Genomic DNA, 22,185 nt, shown 5'->3' with positions numbered 1-22,185 from the left:
TCTGTTACCATGGTTACCAGGATTACTTGACTTCACAAGATGTGCTCAATTGTATGCACACAGTTTTTATAACTTTTCCCATGATCAAGGAGTCACAATAATAATATGGTAACCTGAATGGACACGTTGTTTAAACCTGTTCAGGAATTACATTCAGAGTTGCAGAGAAAACAATATGACTCAGCATCCACAACTCAGTGACTGCATAATTATATATCTCATCATGCTCATTATCTATATGTTCTAAGGTGAGGTGAGGTGAGGTGAGGTGAAATGGGGTTTAACGTCGCGTCCAAGATTATTGCACTAATATAGCGACGTGCATGTACGTGTGTGTGTTTGTGTGGCTGCTTGTACTAGTCCGGACTGATGCCGATTTATAGTGCTAGCCCTCTGAGATACCATGCCGCAGTTTAACATGAATATCCCACTCAGAAACAGTATACTGACTCCGAGCCGACCAGTCCTTGTTTTAGCCCCTTAATGCCGAGCGCCAGACAGGGTAACAACAAGTACCATCTTTTAATGTCTTTTGGTATGACGTGTCCGGGGATCGAACCCCGGGACCGTCCGCTCTCCGGGCGGACCCTCTACAACTAGACCACAGAGGCGGTCCTATATGTTCTAAAGCATGTAGACATGGTAGAGTGACTTGTTAAACATTTCATTACAGTTTCTATTAGGCCTATTTTATTGACTTTTCACAGAATGTTTTCGTCAGCGAGGAGCGGGTAAATTTCTCCTATTTGCATCTGTTTGCGCCAGTAAAAATTTGCCATTTTGACCAGTACTTGTGACAGGACTGACACCACTCTCTTTTTCTTTCAAATCTTATTTTGTCTGCTTCTGGCATTCATTATTGCTGAGGTGCCATTTTAGCTATAACCTGGTAACAGGTCTCTAAAGAAAAATAACTGAATACTTCGTCCTAAGCTTATGAGCATGATAGAAACTCTGGTCTTCATTGTGTTATTTTATTGACTGAAACTTGCACTGATATACCCAAAACCTAATTGCCAAACAGCTTTTAAGTCAGAATATGTGTCATGGGATCCATGGAATTTTAGACTGGGAGAAAAACAACAGAATTTGATTTTCATGATTTTGGAAATGAGAGCATATGCAACTTAAAATATATGCCATACAACATATATCATACTAAAAGGTGACAGTTTAAAACCATCCTTATCGTGAATTATTTATATACAATGTAGATAACCAGCTGAATAAACTAACCGGTATTTTTGTGTGATAAAATGTAAACATGGTTCTATGTAACTAACACGGTTAGATATGGACATTACATGTGTTATCTTTGTTCCCTCCAAACAATGCTGTAGCAAACTATCCAAGTATCAACTCATAATTGTCAACATATTCACTGTGTTGAACTTGCCATTTGACATTGTATTCAGATATATAAATAGAATCACTCACGCCAGCTGACAGCTCAGCCACCGAGACGACGTGTATACCAACTGCCGGCGCCAGCAAATCAACGCAGCTTCAGTGAGAGGTGATGCTCTTGTGGCAGTTTCAATACTTTCTTTTGGCTGCTTACCGATCGTGGGAAATGAAGAGGCAAAACATAAGAATACTGGAAAATAAATAATTCACACTTATCGGCCAGATATCGCGCACTAATCTGTATCCGGTTTCTACGGATGTAAATGCATATATGATGCTGATTGGACAATAAACATTAAAATACTTCCGGTAGAATCACAGTTAATATGAGGGTTGTTTTCATTGGTAGAAATAGCTGGCGCGTAGTATCAACGTGAGGATCACGCTTCTTGGTATCGAAGAGGCATCTCGATTGATAGTAGTGTTTATTTACTCTGAATTAGTAAAAAATGGTGATACTGACAAGCTTCCCACCTCCTACAGAAGGAATTCGGCATAAACAAGAGAATACAGTAGCGAATATCGATGGCAGCACTTTAGGAAATGGAACCCTCTATGTTGCAGAAAGGCAATAAATTTTGTGTCATTTTAGACCGGTCTTTAAGTAACATTATCTATTTATCTACAAGTTTGACATTTTCATTCGGTATTCCTTATCTGACATATTTATACATAGATTATTTTCTCTCGTTTCAGCCGGTTGTCATGGATGGGTGAAAATGGACGAGGTTTCTCACTGGAATACCCGGCAATAAGTTTGCATGCAGTCTCGCGAGACACATCCAGTTTCCCTCAAGAATGTCTGTATTTGATGGTGGAGGGCAAATTATCAGGTATGGACACTGCTTAAATGTTTTCGTCTTCTTCCTAAGGAGTTTGAGTGGGTAAGTCGTCTAAGGCACCACCAGTTGTTGTGCAGAGTTGCGTCCCTAGGCATGATAGAAACCTATATTGTTGGATTAAATCCCAGATTCGCCTAGCACCATACCTGTGTCCTTGGGTTTCACCTTCTTCCTGAGTCAAGAGAGGTAACTGACTATGAAAGTCCAGTTTCCACCCTTGCCGACTAGGCTAGAATTTCAAGGCACGATTATAGCGCCACCAGTGACTATCCCTTCTATCATGTCTATGTGTCCCTCCTATTGACCAATCAGATTCCACCTCTCACATCCCTTGCATTTTCTTCAAATAAAATGGTGGCGCCCAGTTAGGACAATCTCAAGGGAATCGAAGAAAAGTTTCACATTCACTGCCTCACAGACACCCAATGCATGTGGCTTGGAGTACAACGCTTGAGCATGTTCAGATTTAGAAAATACCTGTCGACCCCAAGTTGACATTACAGTAATTTACACATACATGCTTTGCAAATCCAGCAATCAGCCAATTGTCCATGTTTTTGACGAACAGGATGTCGATAACACAATCTTGAGTTGGACTATGCATAGATTGTCACTCCAATGAACCATTAGCTAAAAAATTGCATCTTGGTTCGCCAAGGAGCGGAAACTGGATTTTTATGGTCGGTTAACTCCGACTCAGGAAGATGGTGCTTCGCCTAAGTGGTAAATGTCTAAGACTTTTATGACTGTTGGATTTCCTCCCACATCAAGCCGACACATCCGAGATATAACTGTAATACTGTTCAAACTTGCACACTCACTCATCTGCCTAAGCCTTTGCCGAAAGGGGCACGTGTGGACCAGTCGTCTTAGGCGCTGCCATTCGCTGTGCAGAGTTGCGTCCCTTGGGCACGCAAGAAACCTATGATTGTGGGTTCGAATTCCGGTTCACCCCAATTATGTTTCTAGGTTTGTCAGCACCATACCCGTGCTCCTGGGTTTCACCGTAGTGGTAAACCTCTGACACCTGCATCACTTCGGGCTTTCCTCCCACATTAAGCTGACACGCTGTGATATAACTGTAATACTGTTAAAAGCAGCGTTAAACCCAACTCACACACACACATTTGCCTAAATGGTAAGAACATTATGGTAAGCTCAGAAACATCCACTAGGGGATTGATTCGGGGTTCGTGGCCTAAGTAAGTAATATGAATTATCCTGAAGCAGCTAGGGTGACCTCTTGAAAATGTTGATTTTCAATTCAAACCACAGAACTTGGCCTATTACGTACTTGGGCAAAGTCACTGAAGCATGCATAAAAGAACATTTAACATGTTAAGGTATAAAATGCAATTGTCACATGATATTGTTTCAAGCAATGTGGTCTGTATAATTCATGTACCTCCTCTGACACTGACTATTTTACCGACCAATAAAAGTAAAACGGTATATTTGTTTGTTTAGTTATGTGTGCGATAAATTGATTGTAAAATAAGCTTAGACAGACTGGAGAGATTTTTTTCTTTAGAACGTAGATATTTATTGCAGGTGAGCCTTTATTCATTCGCATTGTCTGTGTTCTGACATACATGAAATGTCGTTGGTGTTCTTGTTAAGGCGAGGCACAGGACGGGTCATCTGAAGGGGAGGAGGAAGACGACCAACCAATCGGAGAAGTTCGCTTTGTACCAAGCGACAGAGGAACATGTAAGTTAAGAGATTTATCTCAGCATTCTTTAAGGCCATGATTAACTCTTCAGAATATATTGAATTTTTGGTTTCTGATTTTCATGCATTTGTAATAACAGTACATACGTTTTAGGAGTAACAAGAGTATACAGTGTTAAATGATGAGAAGAATTCAGATGATGAAAAAAATAATTTAAGTTGTATTTGTGGTCTTGAAAATACTTACCGTATTCGACGTGATAAGCGCCCTGGGCGCTCTCAAAATTAGAAATAGGGGGCTCTTGTTAGAATGAAAGTTTGGTGAAAAAAAACCAGTTGAAAGATCGTAAACTTCGTGGTGTATGCTTACAGTCTGAAATGAGACAAAAGAAAAGTCTGTGCGTATTATACACGACAGATATATTATTCCAGAATTTAATTGACGATAATTGAGGGTGCAAATAACACGCGAGTGCGTATGAAACACGAATAAATAAGTCTTGTGTACATTAATCATTCGGAAGGGGTGCTAATTGAGATTGTTCACTTGCCAATATATTAGCAAATATCGCCGTGGGTGCTTATTAGAGCGGGGCGCTTATTACGCCGAATACGGTAATCATTATAGCTTTAGTGTTCTGATTAGGGGCATAGGTGGTCCATTTGCCTATGGCGCCGCAATTTGCTGTTCAGAGTTGCTTCCCTTGGGCATGCCAGAATTGTGGTTCTGGATTCCAGTTCACCCTGATTATGTTTCTAGGTTTGTCAGCACCATGCCCGTGCTCGTAGGTTTCTCCAAAGTGGCAAACATCCGAGACCTACATCACTGTCTCATGCAGAAGGACTTGAATGCCAAGAAAATGATCTGAATATAAGCCAAATCAGCCACTTGTACTAAGATTTCAAAAGTGGATGTCTGCTAACATCCCGGTATCTGTTAGTGTTACTTTGTGGGGAGGATGTGTATGATGGGATGTTCTCATCCTGGTTGTCTGTGTTGCAGTGGACGCCATGTTTCTTGCCATGAATGACTGCCAAGCCCTACATCCGGACCCACAAGACTCCGACTCAGAAGCTGACGGAGATGGTAGGTGGTTGGTTTATATTGTAGGTCAACTGCCTTCGAGCTGAATTTTAAGCTGAGTTAATTTAGGGCAAAAAGGACATAAGGTAGTAGGTCTGGTTGTCCTATTCTATTTTACTACGAAACTTTCTCGATACCCATGTCCGCTATTTTCCAGTCTCACATAAATCTGACAAATCAGTTGGCCCCAATTACACATCACCTCATGCATTGACTTTGCAGCGAACTCCCTACTCACTCTACCGCCTCCGTGGTCTAGTGGTAGAGCGTCAGTCCGGAGAGCGGAAGCTCCGGGGTTTGAACCCCAGCCGTGTCATACCAAAAGACATTAAAAGATGGTACTTGTTGTTACCCTGTCTGATGCTCAGCATTAAGGAGCTAAAACAAGGACTGGTCGGCTCGGAGTCAGTATACTGTTTTTAAGTGTGGTATTCATGTTAAAATGCAACATGGTATCTCAGAGGGCTAGCACTATAAATCGGCATCAGTCCGGTCTAGTTCAAGCAGCCACACACACGTGCATGCATTTCGCTATATAAGTGCACTAATCTTGGACGTGACGTTAAACCCAATTACACTTCACCTCACCCTACTCACTCTTTAGGTCATGTACGCCAGAAACCTATGATTATGGGTTCGAATCCCGGTTCGCCACGATTATGTTTCTTGGTTTGTCAACACCATGCCTGTGCTCGTGGGTTTCACCGAAGTTATAAACGTCTGAGATCTGCATCACTTCGGGCTTTCCTCCCACATTATGCTGACACGATGTGATATAACTGGAATACTGTTAAAAGCGATGTTAAACCCAACTCACTTACTCATCAAGTTCCAATTGTGTTGGATATTGCTTAGAATGACAATCACTGGTTTGCCTGATCCAGACTCAATGAATTTTAATATTGCTGAGTGATTTATTAAACAAAAAAAACAAAACTTGTACCTCCTCGCTTTCGATATATTGTTTGAAGGTTTCTTTCTTACATAAGAAAACAAGATGTTAGTCAGGATGTCAACATGGCAGAAGCCAGGTTGCCCGTATATTTAAACTAAACTGAATTTAGAACTAATGAAACCAATGGAAACATCGATAATAGCATTTATACTAGGGGTGTGCAATATAACTGGTATACCAATATATTGCAACACGTCTATCAGCAATACACATATCATAATACAATCCTTGTGTATTGATATATTCCAATAGTCACAGAAGAATGTATATATAATTAAATAATCTATCTACTATCTTGAGGCACATGCTTCAGACTGTTTAAATTAACATTCCATATTGACGATGTAATAGGTAGTCTCCTTTATCCACACTACCCATCTCGCAATCCGAAGTCTGGATTATTGAATGAAGAAATATTATTATTATTTTGAACAGTACAAATACATATAATTGGGGCCCTAATACGTATTGCAATATGTTTCGCATTACATCTCTCTGTATTGCGATATATTGCAATCTCATTAAAATCAGACCTTACTTCTCGCTACCGCTAAACAAAGTTCTGAAGACATCCCATTAGGGGTCACGTTAGAACGACCTTTCATTCGACCAATCAGAGCATCGCTTACCAGATTATGAAAGTGACAGTCGGAATGTGATTTCTAGTCATGCAATCCTGAAAAGTTTAACATGGTGTATTCTGAACGATAGTTACGGGTTTAACGACTGAATCCTTACAATCTAGACCATCTATTAGCCATTCCAGAATGTTTTTTTGTTCAGGTTTAAAATTTGTAATGGAGAATTTGTCAAAAATATGTTTCGAAGCGTAGTAGCCAATTTGAAATTTGTGCCGTAAAGCACGAGAAAGCTGCCTTCTGATTGGTCATTCCATTGGTCGGTCAAAGTTCGGGCAAGGTCGGTCTGACGTGACCCGTAATGTGATGTCCACAGATCGTTCTTTAGCGGTAGCGAGAACAAAGATCTTATTTTAATGAGGTTACATATATTGCAATTCGATTTACGTTCCAATATGCCAACTCTACTTTAAACAAAGTGCTGTGCTGTAGAAGCTCATCCATATACTTTACTAACATATACAGGTATAGGAAGTGTGTAGCAGCCCTGTGAAGATCCGGGGTAGACTAGGTCTTCAGCAACCCATGCTTGCTGTAAAAAATGACTTTGCTTGTCGTAAGAGGCGACTAACAGGATTGGATGGTCAGGCTCGCTGACTTGGTTGATGCATGTCATCGTATCCCAATTTCGTGGATCAAAGCTCATGATGTCAATCACTAGATTGTCTGGTCCAGACTGTTATTTACAGACCGCCGTCATATAGCTGAAATATTGCCAAATGGCTCTGTAATGCCAAGGGGAGCAATTCCTGTACCTTCCAGTGTTCCTTAACCTGTGTTATGACCTGTCACTGTTTTGATTTAATTGAATGCAGTACTTATTGATCATTTCTTTGCACATCTTATTCAATTTTGTAGAAGACTTCTTCACAGGAGAAGAAGGTGAAGGTCAGTTGACAGAGCAAGGGGAAGCAACTCTACAGCATCTAGACAATCTGTTACAGGTGGGGCAAGGCGATGGAGCTGAGGGGCAGCAGAACGGCCACCACAGGGGTGAGTGCAACTAGTTCCATGTCCTCATTCAGGGAAAGTGTTATTCTGACTCAATATTTTATACTGCTCAAAAGAAGTTAAAGGCCACACGATTCTTTCTTATTACTATAGTTAATCTGTCATGGGACCCGTGAAGATTCCGAGGTAGAATAAGTCTTCAGCAACCATAACTTGCCGTAAAAGGCGACTATGCTTGTCGTAAAAGGCGACTAACGGGATTGGATGGTCAGGCTCGCTGACTTGGTTGATACATGTCATCGATCCCAATTACGTGGATCAATGCTCATGATGTCTATCACTGGATTGTCTGGTCCAGACTCGATTATTTACAGACCGCCGTCATATAGCTGGAATATTGCTGAGTGCGATGTAAAACAACAAACATACAATAATCTGTCATGTACATGCCAAGATCCAGGTTAAGATTGGTCTTCAGCAACCCATGCTTGTTGTAAGAGTAGAGTAACGGGATGCATGGTTGACTTGGTTGATGCGTGTCACTAATTACACGACCGTGAGTATCTTGGGTAGAATGGGTCTTCAGCAACCCATGCTTGCCGTAAAAGGCGACTATTCTTGTCATAAGAGGCGACTAACAAGATTGGGTGGTCAGACTCGCTGACTTGGTTGATGCATGCCATTTACGTGGATCAATGCTCATGATGTCAATCACTGGATTGTCTGGTGCAGACTTCATTATTTACAGACAGGCGTCAGAGAGCTGGAATATTGCTGAGTGCGGAACTCTGTATTCTCCATGCTGAGACTGTTGCTGCTGTTTCAGGTGGTGGTGGAGGAGTTGGGGAGGAGAACATGGAGTTGGGTCAGTTTGAGGACGCCGACATGGAGCAGTGAGCGCGACAGGGGGGGCCTGACTCGCTGTCAGTCGGGGAGATGCTACAGTGATAGTGCCACCATCTGTTCAGACATCAGTCTGGATGAGCTCTGGCAGCGATTACTCTGAAGCCTTGTGTGAAAGCTGTGTATGTGTGATGTACGCCTGAAGATAGTGTATGTTCCATAGATGAAGAGAATAAAGGACAGCAGCCTGTGTTACCGAGGTGGCTAGTCTGAAGACCTCGAGAGGTGTTCCTGAGACTGTCAGCCTGTTGTTGTCAGGACAACGGCTGCATGTGTTCCCGAGGTGGCTAGTCTGAAGACCTCAGACGAACAGCTGCAGGTGTTCCTGAGATGGTTATTCTGATGTCAAGAATATGGCTGCATTTGTTACCGAGGTGGCTAGTCTGAAGAACTCAGACGAACAGCTGCAGGTGTTTCTGAGAGTCTGGGCCTGTGTTCCTGAGATGGTCATTCTGATGTTGTCAAGACAACGGCTGCATGTCTTACCGAGGTGGCTAGTCTGAAGACCTCAGACGAACAGCTGCAGGTGTTCCTGAGACTGTGTTCCAGAGATGGTCATTCTGATGTTGTCAGGACAACGGCTGCATGTCTTACCGAGGTGGCTAGTCTGAAGACCTCAAGAGAGGTGTTCCTGAGACTGTGTTCCTGAGATGGTCATTCTGATGTTGTCAGGACAACGGCTGCATGTGTTACCGAGGTGGCTAGTCTGAAGACCTCAGACGAACAGCTGCAGGTGTTTCTGAGATGGTCGGGGCGGTCGGGTAGCCTAGTGGTTAAAGCGTTCGCTTGTCACCCCGAAGACCCTGGTTCGATTCCCGACATGGGTACAATGTGTGAAGCCCATTTCTGGTGTCCCCCGCCGTGATATTGCTGGAATATTGCTAAAAGCGGTGTAAAACCAAACTCACTCACTCACTCACTCTGAGATGGTCATTGTGATGTTGTCAAGACAACGGCTGCATGTGTTACCGAGGTGGCTAGTCTGTGGACATCATGAACTCCTGTTTTAGATACCCTTTATATCAGCAATACATTTTATGCAGTAATGTAAAATTAAGCGTTTTAGGCTCTTCTTCTATAGTGGTCCTGTAACCAGTATAAATACAAGTCACCTGTGTACACCCGGATTAGAATAGATCTTCAACAACCCATGCTTGCTGTGAAAGGCGACTATGCTTGTATTAAGAGGCAACTAATGGGATCAGGTGGTCAGGCTAGCTGACACTGTTGATGCATTTCATCTTATCCCAATGGCATAGATCAATGCTTCTGGTATCAATCACTGGATTGTCTGCTCCAGACTCAATTGTTTTCAGACTACCACCATAAAGCTGGAATATTGCTGAGTGCACCATTAAAAACAATAAACAAACAAATACGAGTCACCTAGACCAAGCCATTATATTATGTGACTATATAGATATGAATTGGGAAATTGTTCATTCACATTTGAGATTTATATTCTGTCTTTTGGTACAGACTTTGAGATGAATATTGGCCTTGTAGCTGGTCTAGATTTAAGACTGATCGTGATGTATTTGAAACAAACTACTTCACAATCCACTTTGTATCAAAGACTACCGTAGTCGACGTAATGAGCACCCCATTCTAAGCGCCCACGGCGATATTTGCTAATATATTGGCTAGTGAACAATCCCAATTAGCACACCTTCCGATTGATCAATGTACACAAGACAGTTATTTGCGAATAATACAGGCTATCATTTCAGGCTGTCAGCATTAACCACGAAATCTTTCAACACTGTTGGGTTTTTTTCACCGAAAGTGTTTTCTAATAAGAGGTCCCTATTTCTAATTTTGAGAGTGCCCTGGGCGCTTATTATGTGGAATACGGTATTTGTATTTGGAATGGTTTGTTTATTCCTTAAGACCACTGGGTAAATTTTGTCTTGCTCATGGCCACAGGGGCGGTTGGGTAGCCTACAGGTTAAAGCGTTAGCTCGTCACACTGCTGAAAACCTGGGTTCGATTCCCTAATCAATCAAGGGACAATGTGTGAAGCCCATTTGTGGTTTCCCCAACTGTGAAATTGCTGGAATATTGCTAAAACCATACTCACTCACTCGTGGCCACAGAATGCACACCCCTAGGGCATGGCCAAGACATGGTGGCGTTGTCTGTTGTGCACCCCACTGGGGTATAGCCAGAATGTCTGGGACAAAAACATTTACTGACAGCAGCATTGAACAATGAAATTTCATCAGTTGATGTCTCAGATTAATATTATCTTAACATTCAGCATGGTTTGTAAGGGATGTGTTGCCTGAATGTGATTGTAACAAATACAATGTTAATGCGCGACTTCTTGAGCTGTTAAGCAGTTTTGAAACTTGAAAATACTTCAAAGTAGAAATGTTTTGATTTCTCAATGTTAGCTCACTAATAACTCCATTGAGTCAAATAAGATGTGTTTAATTAGCTAGCGGCTTGACAAGTGTACGTGTAAAGTTTATGTACACACACTTAATATTTTTTTTGTTTTTTACAAGCATTATTTGTGCAACTGAACTCTGATCTTCGAGTGAATCTTTAAAATATGTTGCGTTTTGTTGGATTTGTAGTATGTTGTGACACTGCTGTTATGAATTATGATTTTATTTCAAACTTGTGCACTCAGCTGGTCAGACTAGGAAGAGGGGCGGTTGAATGTGATTTTATGTATGCTTCAGTAACTTGTTAGAGATGTTTGTTTTCAAGGATTTGTGAAACACAATGAGAATCTGATGAGAGACTGACTACACTAGGAGCTATAGTGCTGTGTAAATATTTGTCATGTGTATCATTCATTTCCAGGCATTGAGTGTAAATAAAGTCATATTTTCGTTTACAATTTTGAGTTTTTCGCTTGTAAACGTGACTGCTTTCAGAAATGAGAATTTGACATACAATGATGTATTTGTTGAACATGCAGGCCTTTGCCAAAGCAAAATACGGGGTAACACAAATGTTACATGATACTAACGTTACTATTCTGTGGTACCTGTGAACATCGGGCTAGAATAGGTATTTAAGCAACCAACCAACAAAGAAAGAGAATACAAGACATCCTTTAAGATTGTGTTCAGACGTGGTAATTTCGTTGATTGATGGTGTGGCATGTTTGCTCACAATATCAGTCACTGGTTTGTCTGATCTAGACTCATTCTTTACAGCCAGCCATCATATAACCGGGAATGAGTGCAGCATTAAAACACAAAACCACTTTTGAAAAGTACAGTGAAGGTGCTGACCAACCAGGATTCAGCCCTTAATCATAGGATTCTGGTATGCCTAGGGGATGCAACACTGCACAACTATTTGCAGAGACTACAAGGCAATCAGTAGAGGTGCTGACCAACCAGGATTTATGATTGGGTGAATCAATGATCGCAAGAAATTCCGCTTGTTATTTCACTCACTAATGAGTTTTGATGAGTTTTTTTCCCCATGGAAAGATATTGCCGTGAGCACGTAACACTCGAAATACCTTGTCAACAAATCCATACTGAAGTACGCAAATTAATCATGCAATTGGTTTTGTCATTTTTTTTTATTTTTGATAAATAGTATTTCAATACATAATTGACAAATGAATACTCTTATTGCCATCAAAGGTAAAGTTTGTTTTGCTTGTACAGGCAGCTCTCGACAATATATTAGGAAGAGGAACATGCAGACAATCTATGTGAAAGAATACGGTAATTTTGTTAATTAAAGGCTGATATTTGTCTGATCTGTGCAGCTCTTGCGATCTTTGTGCTTCATATGTTTTAACATTACATCTAAAACCCATCTGATTTCCGTATCACAGCCTGTGGACAATGTGGCTTCTTAGATACCATTGCACAGTTTAAAATGAATAACCCATTAGACACAGCATACTGACCCCGAGCCGACCAGTCCTTGTATTTGCCCCCTCAGATACCATGACGCAGTTTAACATAAATACCCCACTCAGACACCGTATACTGACTCCTAGCCGACCAGTCCTTGTTTAAGCCTACTCAGATACCATGAGTACCCCACTCAGACACAGTATACTGACCCCGAGCCGACCAGTCCTTGTATTCGCCCCCTCAGATACCATGACGCTGTTTAACATGAACACCCCACTCAGACACAGTATACTGACCCCGAGCCGACCAGTCCTTGTATTCGCCCCCTCAGATACCATGACGCTGTTTAACATGAACACCCCACTCAGACACAGTATACTGACCCCGAGCCGACCAGTCCTTGTATTCGCCCCCTCAGATACCATGATGCTGTTTAACATGAACACCCCACTCAGACACAGTATACTGACCCCGAGCCGACCAGTCCTTGTATTCGCCCCCTCAGATACCATGATGCTGTTGAACATGAACACCCCACTCAGACACAGTATACTGACTCCGAGCGGACCAGTCCTTGTTTAAGCCTACTCAGATACCATGAGTACCCCACTCAGACACAGTATACTGACTCCGAGCGGACCAGTCCTTGTTTTAGCCCCCTCAGATACCATGACCCAGTTTAACATAAATACCCCACTCAGACACAGTATACTGACCAGTCCTTGTTTTAGCCTACTCAGATACCATGAGTACCCCACTCAGATACAGTATACTGACCCCGAGCCGACCAGTCCTTGTTTTAGCCCCCTCAGATACCATGACGCAGTTCAACATGAATACCCCACTCAGACACAGTATACTGACTCCGAGCTGACCAGTCCTTGTTTTAGCCCCCTCAGATACCACGAGGCTGTTTAACAAACAAACAGTAACAAACTTATTTTTTTGGTCCCGACTAGTTATGCTGTATTTATGAGGGGATATCAAAAAGTTTTGAGCCTCACACAGAAAAAGTAAAAGAATTGGATTGTTACAACTTTATTTTTCAACATAGTCCCCTCCCAACTCCACACACTTGTTCCACCTAGTTTGCCAGTCACTGATGCCCGATCGGTAGAAGTCAACATTCTGGTCCCCTAACCAACCCTCCACAGCAGCAGTTAGCTCATCGTCATCTTCAAATCTCCGGCCCCGGAGGCGTTTCCAGCCTGGGAAAGAGGTGGAAGTCACTGGGGGCTAGGTCTGGAGAATAGGGTGGGTGAGGGAGGAGTTCGTAGCCACATTCTTGCACAGCTGTCATTGCAACACGGCTCCTGTGGACTGGTGCGTTGTCCTGGTGAAGCAGAATCCCACGACGGATTTTTCCACGGCGTTTCACCTTGATGGATTGGCGCACCTGCTTCAATAACTTGGCGTAATACTCCCCATTCATTGTGGTGCCATGGGGCAGGTAGTCGATGTGAATCACTCTTTTGCTGTCCCAGAAGATGGTCATCATAACCTTCTTGGTGGATCTGGTGGCTTTGAATTTCTTTGTCTTTGGAGAAGTAGCGTGTTTCCATTCCATCGACTCCTATTTGCTCTCAGGATCATAATGATAAACCCAGCTTTCATCACTGGTTACAATCCTAAAATGAAAATCATCTGGGTTGGCGTTGTACCGAGTTAGCAAGGCTCCACTGATGGTGACCCTTGATAGCTTCATGTCATCTGTAAGCATTCTCGGGACCCATCTGGCACACACTTTGGACATGTGGAGATTGCCATGAATTATATTATGTATGGATCCATATGATAGGCCTGTTGTTTCTTCTAGATCACGGAGAGTAATACGGCAGTTTTCCATCACTAGTTTGTGTAGTGTCAATGTTTTCAGGGCTGGTACTGGTTGATGGCTGTCCGGACCGGGCATCATCTTCTAAGCTCTCTCTGCGACGCTGAAATTCCTTCACCCACCGTTTGGTAGTTGCAGACGATGGGGAAGACTCTCCATAAACTGCAGTCAATCGCTCTTCCACCTGTTTGGCAGATTGACCCTCTAGGACAAGGAACTCTGTCCTCAGATTTGTCCATTTTGCCAATTCACTAGGGGTAGGTCTCTTCCACGAAGTGTTGTGACAAAATAATTGCAGCCAGCAATATGTTTCTACATAGCATCAGTAGCTAAGACGTTCATGTACACCAGGTGTAGCGCATTGTACCATTCGACCAGGAATACTGTGTGAGGCTCAAAACTTTTTGATATCCCCTCGTATGCTTATAACAAACTAAAATTAGTGGTCCCTTTGAGTTCGTTATAACCGTAGTTTACTCTACTGACCAGTCCTTGTTTTAGCCCCTTAACGCCAATAATCATACAGGGTAACAATCAGTACCATCTTTTAATGTCTTTTGGTATGACGATGCCGGGGATCGAACCAATAACCTTTCGCTCTCCGGGCGGACGCTCTATCCACTGGACCGCGGAGGCGGTCTTCCACTTGTAAAACTTGTGAGTGCATGGGTATGGTGCTAACAAATCAAACTCTACAGAATCTGGAATCTGGAATCTGGAGTTGTGGCTCGACTAAATCTGCAAATCTAAATGTGGCGCCTTTGTGTCAATAAGGCCAACTGGAACGATCTGGAGATTCTGCCATGACTAAGGGGTGCCCCTGCATGCTCTTCCAAATATCGGATGCAAGGTTAAGTCTGAAAAGGAAGAATGACCAACGCTGTATTTAGATGTCAGAGTGAGTGAGTGAGTGAGTGAGTGAGTGAGTTAGTTGGGTTTAACGCCGCTTTTAACAGTATTCCAGTTATGTCACGGCTGTCCGCTACTATGAAACCCACGAGCATGGGTATGGTGCTGACAAACCTAGAAACATAATCGGGGCGTACCTGGATTCGAACACACAATTATAGGTTTCTGGCGTGCCCTAGGGACGCGACTCTGCATAGCGAATCGTGGCGCCTTAGACTACTGGGCCACCCGTGCACCCCCAATGGATTCAGTTTGATGGATTCTTTGTCTCAAGCCTTAGTAACCAAGAAACGTGGCCAATACTCAGACCGAATGGGCGAAGTAGTCTCGTCACTTTCTACATGTCGTCTTTTTGAACCAGGGTGTTGGGAAGCCATGTCGAAAGGGAGAAGATTCAGCACCCCTTTTCCCCACCCACCATGGAGTGTCAACAAGGACAGTCTTCTTCTTCAGCGGATCTCCACGCTACAAAGACCGGGGATAATGGGGTGCTATAGGCCATCAGCCTCGGTCCAAAATTTCGGCCACCTGCTCTATGAGCTTAGATGTGGCCACTTATATGTGGTAACGCGTATTTTGGCGGCCATTTTGAAAAAAAGGTGATAACACCCAAAAAGCTGCCACCGCTGCAATGCTATCACACATTTTCCAACTCTAGGGGTCCATACCTTGCCAAAAATCGCTGTGAGCATTATTCCCCTAACTTGATACTGGTGACCCTCTGGACCCATTGGACAAGTTTACTTCAGCACATTTGACGCGAAAAGCTTCAACGTCTTGCAACAATAGCAAGGGATTCACATTATCAAACAGTAAATCTGAAAGATCTCTTTTCCCGTGTAAGCAGGCTTCTCATTATCAGCTACTTGAAAGAAATTGGTCTGTATAATAAATGTTAAATATGTATGTGAATAAATTATTGCTTGTTTTAAAATTTGGTGAGATGATTTTACCAACTGACATTTATTGAAGGCTCCAGGAGGTTGAAGTACGGTAAAATTATTAATCCCCACGGACACGTTATCCTATCATCAACCAGTGTTTTTAAGCCAACTCATTTCTGAGTATTTTTTTTAATATTGGCTAGTATTGTGCACAACCAACAGTAGCTAAAGTGGTGACGTTAATCCTGCTGGGATATCATGCAGGAAGCAGAGGCACCGTAAATCCGCATGATCCCCAGCGAGGTGGCCGAGCTTTGGTTACTGGTGGCCTACAGCCCGTGTTATAAAACTGTACAATTAATGTTTTTGCCAAAATGTGTTTCATAAATTGTTTTAAAATAAAACGTGGGTCTCTTCGCTATTTGGCTGAAATAATGCCGAATCGACGTTAAATTTTAACTCGCTCTGACGTTGGTGCCTGTCATCGTATCCCATTTGCCATGATCGTTGCTCATGACGTCAGTCATTGGATTGTCTGATCCAGACTCTTTTATTTACAGACCGCCGTCACACAGCTGTATGCGGCGTTAAACAACAAGCGGTATTATTGGGTACGATGTTTTGTCGCCCGCCGTGGTGTTGATGGAACAAGCGCCGTAAAATACTACTCATTCATGCCCAGTATTTCCCAAACTGCGTCAAGGTTTTCACAGGTTGGTTTGTTGTTTTACGCCGCACTCAGCAATATTCCAGCTATATGACGGCGGTCTGTAAAATAATCGAGTCTGGACCAGACAATCCAGTGATTAACATCATGAGCATCGATCCACGCAATTGGGATCGATGACATGCATCAACCAAGTCAGCGAGCCTGACCAACCGATCCCATTAGTCGCCCAGTCCCATTAAACCTATTCTACCCCGGAATCTTCACGAGTCGGTTCATACATGTCATCGTATCCGAATTGCGTGGATCGATGTTCATGAGGTTAATCACTGGATTGTCTGGTCCAGACTCGATTATTTACAGACCGCCGTCAGCTGGAATATTGCTGAGTGTGGCATTTAACAACAAACAAAACAATGAATGTGCCATCACTTTAGCTTTGAACGCCAGTATATCAACATATCTACATGTACCCATCACTCATAATGACATGTCACAGTTTAAGAGATGACTAACGGGATCGGGTGGTCAGGCTCGCTGACTTGGTTGATGCATGTCATCGTATCCCAATGCTCATAATGACAATCACTGGATTGTCTGGTACAAACGCGATTATTTACAGACCGCCGTCATATTGATTGAATATTGCTGAGTGCGGCGTTAAACAAACGAACACTTTACTGTCAATGATTCATTACAATACACAATGTTGCATCTACAGCCATACACATGGGAAGTATTGAGTAATGTTTCTCTGTAAATGTAGCTCATATTAACGTGCATCCTCAGAATGACAGGAGGCGGCGGGGTTGCCTTGTGGTTAAAGCGTTCGCTCATCACGCTGAAGATCCGGGTTCGATTCCCGACTTGGGTACAAAGCCCATCTCTGGTGTTCCCCGCCATGATATTGCTAGGATATTGTTAAAAGCGGCGTAAAACCATACTGGCTCACACAGAATGGTAGCTTTTGCAGTGATATCATGTATGAAAACACAGTTGAATGTATTTCACCTAAAAACTCTTAAAGACAAAAAACGCATTACGGATATTTTTGGCCATAAAAGCAAAATTAGCGGACCAAGAGGTTTAATGTGTGATAGTGTCAGTGACAAATTTCTCAGATCAAAATGATCACAGAAGGACATGCAAACCATTAGTCGGGAAACACGACTCGGAGAAACGCACCCAGTGCATTAACAATAGGGCCATGGAGCTGCACACACTGCACGTGCAGTGCACGGTATTAAAGTGCAGGTTTTTTGATTGCCTGGCATCTGCGTCAATCGAACAGTGACAGTTCAACAACATGCCAAGATTAACAGAAGTGCAAACGAACAATGTCATAGGGCGCTTGCAGGCAAAGGAATCCCGATCAGCTGTAGCGCCCAGCACCATCACGAGGCTATGGGGTCGGTTTCAATAGCATGGGTCAACATGTGATCGGACAAGGTCGGGACGACCAAGAGTAACCACCCCCGCCCAAGATCGCTGCATCCGACTGCGCACGCCTACGTGAAAGGACAACCAGTCACCTCGACTGCATCCCACATACCCGGACTGCGCAGTGAGTGAGTGAGTTTAATATTTAACGTCACATCGGCAGTATTTCAGCCATATCGTGATGAGAACTGATATAAAATACAAATATTTGAATAGATTAAATATCTGTCATCGAAGGACAGTAAAAATAACTAGAGTATCACAGTTTGGATTTTAAAACTAGTTGAGAACATTAAAAAGAATACATTTTCAATCAACAATACAATATAAAAATGGGCTATAGATCACCAGCAACCAAAGTTAGGCCACCTTACTGGGGACCGTGGGGACTTACAATACTTTTGCTACCTGCACGACTCCCCAGCAGGATTTACACCATCCCTTCAGCCGCTGGTGATTATATGCAATTTAGCCAACACTTAAAATAAGCAAATATTCTACGTCTAAAACTGTGGCAAGAATAAATGTACTTTGAATGCTGTGGTCTTACATATCCGGACTGCGCAGAATCTCCGACCAGACCGTACGAAACTGTAAGAGTAGCAGGTCTACGAGCAAGACGTCCTGTTCGACGCGTCATATTGAGTCGACAACATCGTCAACGACTGCATTGGTGTCGTCAGTCAACACAGGGTATGGCCTCAACTGCGATGGAGAGATATCCAGTTCAGCGACGAATCAAGATTTCTCCTCCGTCGCGGAGATGAAAGAGCACGGGAGACTTAACGGGATCGGGTGGTCAGGCTCGCTGATTTGGTTGATTTGATGCATGTCATCATCCCAATTGCGTGGATCGATGCTCATGATATCAATCACTTGATTGTCTGGTCGAGACCGCCGTCATATAGCTGGAATATTGATGAGTGCAGCGTTAAACAACCAACTCAGCAATATTCCAGCTATATGACGTCAGCCTGTAAATAATCGAATAGGATTGAAAACGGGTCCAGGGTATCTATCCTAACAAAACTGAGATATTATAACTGAATGCTGTCATCTAGGTCTTCGTTATCTTGGTAATGAGATTCTAAATTTTTTCAATGTAAATACGTGTTGCTAATAGTCATTGTACCAAATGTGACAGATGTGAAACTGAAGATGAATTCCATGTGTTATTTAAGTGTAACATCTACACATCATTCCTAGAGCCGTGAAGACCCAGGGTAGAAGAGGTCTTCAGCAACCCATGCTTGCCGTAAAAGGCGACCATGCTTGCCGTAAAAGGCGACCATGCTTGCCGTAAAAGGCGACCGACGGGATCAGGTGGCAAGGCTCGCTGACTTGGTTGATGCATGTCATAGATCCCAATTGCGTGGATCGATGCTCATGATATCAATCACTGGATTGTCTGGTCCAGACCGCTGCCATATTGCTGAGTGCGGCGTTAAACAACAAACCAACCAACATCATTCCTATGTTGAATAATGACTATAAATCTGAAATGTTTACTATTTTCATGATCATGATTTTACTATCAGATTCAAGAACATGCAATATCTGTATATGCATGTGACAGTATCAATTGTACTTTTAGGCCATAATGCTGAATAAACCTGTCTGTTATCTAGGATACGACAGACTTGCACCAAGCTTAAACTCACTCTTACATAATGACTTTATTGTCATGTTACAGGATGACTTTGGTCTCCTTGCTGGGGCCTATGAAGGATGCCAGCTGGAGAGTCGCCAGCTTCGACAACGACTAAGGCAACAACTGATGGTATGTATAATCACTTGTAGCTAACAACACCCTCACCACCATTGAAAACACAGTTGAATGTATTTCACCTCATATTTTGCAGGCAAATCTCATTGAGGTAATTGAAGATCATGGGCGTCTCACTGTAAGCATACACACCTCTATTTCATTGTTTTTATTTATTTAAACTGAGTATTAACGAGAATGACAATTAAAGCGAGTTTAAAAACTGTCTAGCTCCACCATGGTTAGCTTTAAATATACCGGTGACTGATGGCATGAGCCACAGTTGATGCCGTCAGAGTACGATTAGTCGAGAGTCGCCAGTCTCGTGGTGCTATGAGACTATCAACCAGACCCTGAAAGATTTAGGTTACAATAGGTCTTCGGCAGCCCACACTTGCCCTAAAAGGCGACTAACGGGATCGGGAGGTAAGGCTCGATGACTTGGTTGAAGCATGTCATCGATCCCAATTGCGTGGATCGATTTGCGTGGATCGATGCTCATGATGTCAATCCTAGGATTGTCTGATCCAGACTCGATTATTTACAGACCGCCGCCATATAGCTGGAATATTGCTGAGTACGGCGTTAAACAACAAACCAACCATACATGTGGCCTGCCCAGTGGACAGGCTGTGGAAATGTATAAGAACATACCCCAACTGAGTGGTGAGTTGTAATCACCCAGACTGCAAGTATTTATTTCTTTTTCAAAGGCTTAAAGGGCGCTTCAACGTGAATACCCTGGTGTGCTATTGTCGCTATTGTCTTCAGGACCTTCGGCTTTGTTTGGCCTAATGAGGTATAGAGTGAGTCAAGGTGTATATACCACAGCCGACTCTTGCCAACATAATTTGTCTGCTGTTATTCCTCACGTTTGTACATGTAAGTATTTCTTACGTTATGTGTATATATTATATTTTCAGGAAAGACTTGTTGTACTTAATGTAAAGTAGATGTAGTTCTGTGTTGACGCCATGTTATAGTTTCAAATGGAACTTTCTCTCGCAAGCGCAATGTTGCTTGGATTATTCGCTCGTCACGCCGAACCCCCGGGGTTGATTTCCAAAATGGGTACAATGTGTGAAGACAGTGGCTGGGGACAGTCGTCGTAAAGCCGCACATGCAATCCAGGTTGCGTCTTTTTTTAAATACACACATTTTCCGGGAAGGTCGGGGCGACCAAGAGTAACCACATCCGTGAAGATCCATGGGTAGAATAGGTCTTCAGCAACCCATGCTTGTCATAAAAGGTTCGGGTGGTCAGACTCGCTTACTTGGTTGATGCATGTCATCTATCCCAATTGTGTGGATTGTCTGGTTCAGACTCGATTATTTACAGGCCGCCGTCAGTTAGCTGGAATATTGCTGAGTGTGGCGTTAAACAACCAACCAACTCGGCAATATTCCAGCTATGTGACGTCAGCCTGTAAATAATCGAATAGGATTGAAAATTAAGCTACTGCTGTGAACGAGTCCAGGGTATTTATCGTAACAAAACAGATATAACTGAATGCTGTCATCTAGGTCTTCGTTATCTTGGTAATGCAATTCTATTTGTTTTCAATGTAAATATGTATCGTAAATTGAAAGCTGTTAATTGTGTTTGTACCAATTGTGTCAGATGTGAAATTGAAGATGAATTCCATATCTTCCTTTGCTGGTTGGTTTGTTGTTTAACGCCGCACTCAGCAATATTCCAGCTATTTGACGGCGGTCTAAATAATCGAGTGTGAACCAGACAATCCAGTGATTGAAATCATGAGCATCGATCCACGCAATAGGGATCGGCGACATGCATCAACCAAGTCGGCGAGCCTGATCACCCGATCCCGTTAGTCGCCTCTTCCTTTCTGAATAATGACTATAAATCTGAAATGTTAACATTTTTCATGATTTTACTATCAGATTCAAGAAGATGCAATATCTGTGTATGCATGTGACAGTATCAATTGTACTTTTAGGCCACAATGCTGAATACACCTGTCTGTTATATCTAGGATACGACAGACTTGCATCAAGCTTGAAAATATCAGTGTTACGAAGGCCTGAATAAACTCACCCTTACATTATGACTTCATTCTCATGTTACAGGATGACTTTGGTCTCCTAGCTGGGGCGTATGAAGGATCCCAGCAGGAGAGTCAACGGCTGAGACAAAGACTAATAGTATGTATAAACACTTGTAGCTAACACCCTCACCACCATTGCCTTAAAAGACTTGCAAACTAACACCATGGGCCCCTTGCCTATGTTGGACTGGCGACATGATCTACTGGATAGAGCTTCTGACCGATGAGTGAATGGTCAGGGGTTTGATCCCCGGACACGTTTGTAAGAGGCATTTAACAATGGCCTCCTCGGAGTCGGTATCTGTGTCTGAGTGGGATATCCATGCTAAA

At 42.8% G+C, this 22,185-nt stretch overlaps 2 protein-coding genes and 1 long non-coding RNA gene across 6 annotated transcripts in view; 2 read left to right on the top strand and 1 right to left on the bottom strand.

Moving 5' to 3' along the window:
• LOC124151398 (transmembrane protein 164-like) overlaps window positions 1–1,652 on the bottom strand; it is a 78,491-nt gene extending 76,839 nt beyond the window's left edge. Inside the window, exon 1 of the mRNA XM_046523831.2 lies at window positions 1,438–1,652. The gene's annotated coding sequence lies outside the window, so the exon portion shown is untranslated. The remainder of the gene's footprint in view (window positions 1–1,437) is intronic.
• Window positions 1,653–1,745: 93 nt separating this feature from the next.
• LOC124151399 (methylosome subunit pICln-like) lies at window positions 1,746–11,297 on the top strand. Of its 4 annotated transcripts, none has more exons than XR_007219741.1 (7): window positions 1,746–1,975; window positions 2,104–2,240; window positions 3,870–3,959; window positions 4,924–5,007; window positions 7,456–7,590; window positions 8,375–8,770; window positions 9,077–11,297. XR_007219741.1 is itself a non-coding variant. In XM_046523835.2 (6 exons), the coding sequence occupies exons 1-6, from the start codon at window positions 1,857–1,859 to the stop codon at window positions 8,443–8,445; spliced, it is 636 nt and encodes a 211-aa protein (XP_046379791.1). In that variant the 5' UTR covers window positions 1,746–1,856; the 3' UTR covers window positions 8,446–11,297. The 4 variants fall into 4 exon arrangements, 1 of the variants encoding a protein (XP_046379791.1); XR_007219740.1 differs by having other exon boundaries at window positions 8,862–11,297; XR_006863361.2 differs by having other exon boundaries at window positions 8,375–8,977; window positions 9,185–9,231.
• An 8,151-nt stretch (window positions 11,298–19,448) lies between these two features.
• LOC124151402 lies at window positions 19,449–21,940 on the top strand. Its single transcript, XR_007219742.1, has 3 exons — window positions 19,449–19,925; window positions 20,500–20,668; window positions 21,878–21,940. It is a non-coding gene; the product is annotated as an uncharacterized LOC124151402 (long non-coding RNA).
• Window positions 21,941–22,185: the final 245 nt, after the last annotated feature.

The sequence above is a fragment of the Haliotis rufescens genome, unplaced genomic scaffold, assembly GCF_023055435.1.
Source record: "Haliotis rufescens isolate VD_foot unplaced genomic scaffold, xgHalRufe1.0.p SCAF_9, whole genome shotgun sequence".
In the NCBI taxonomy this organism is placed as follows: domain Eukaryota; kingdom Metazoa; phylum Mollusca; class Gastropoda; order Lepetellida; family Haliotidae; genus Haliotis; species Haliotis rufescens.
This window is presented reverse-complemented; position numbering and strand designations above follow the sequence as displayed.

Bases quoted from the DNA above. Each gene is read 5' to 3' on its own strand.
- LOC124151399 (XM_046523835.2), top strand. From the start codon at position 1,857: ATGGTGATACTGACAAGCTTCCCACCTCCTACAGAAGGAATTCGGCAT. The intron at 2,241-3,869 runs GTATGGACACTG...GTTCTTGTTAAG, and splicing joins GGTGGAGGGCAAATTATCAG to GCGAGGCACAGGACGGGTCA. The intron at 3,960-4,923 runs GTAAGTTAAGAG...TCTGTGTTGCAG, and splicing joins ACCAAGCGACAGAGGAACAT to TGGACGCCATGTTTCTTGCC.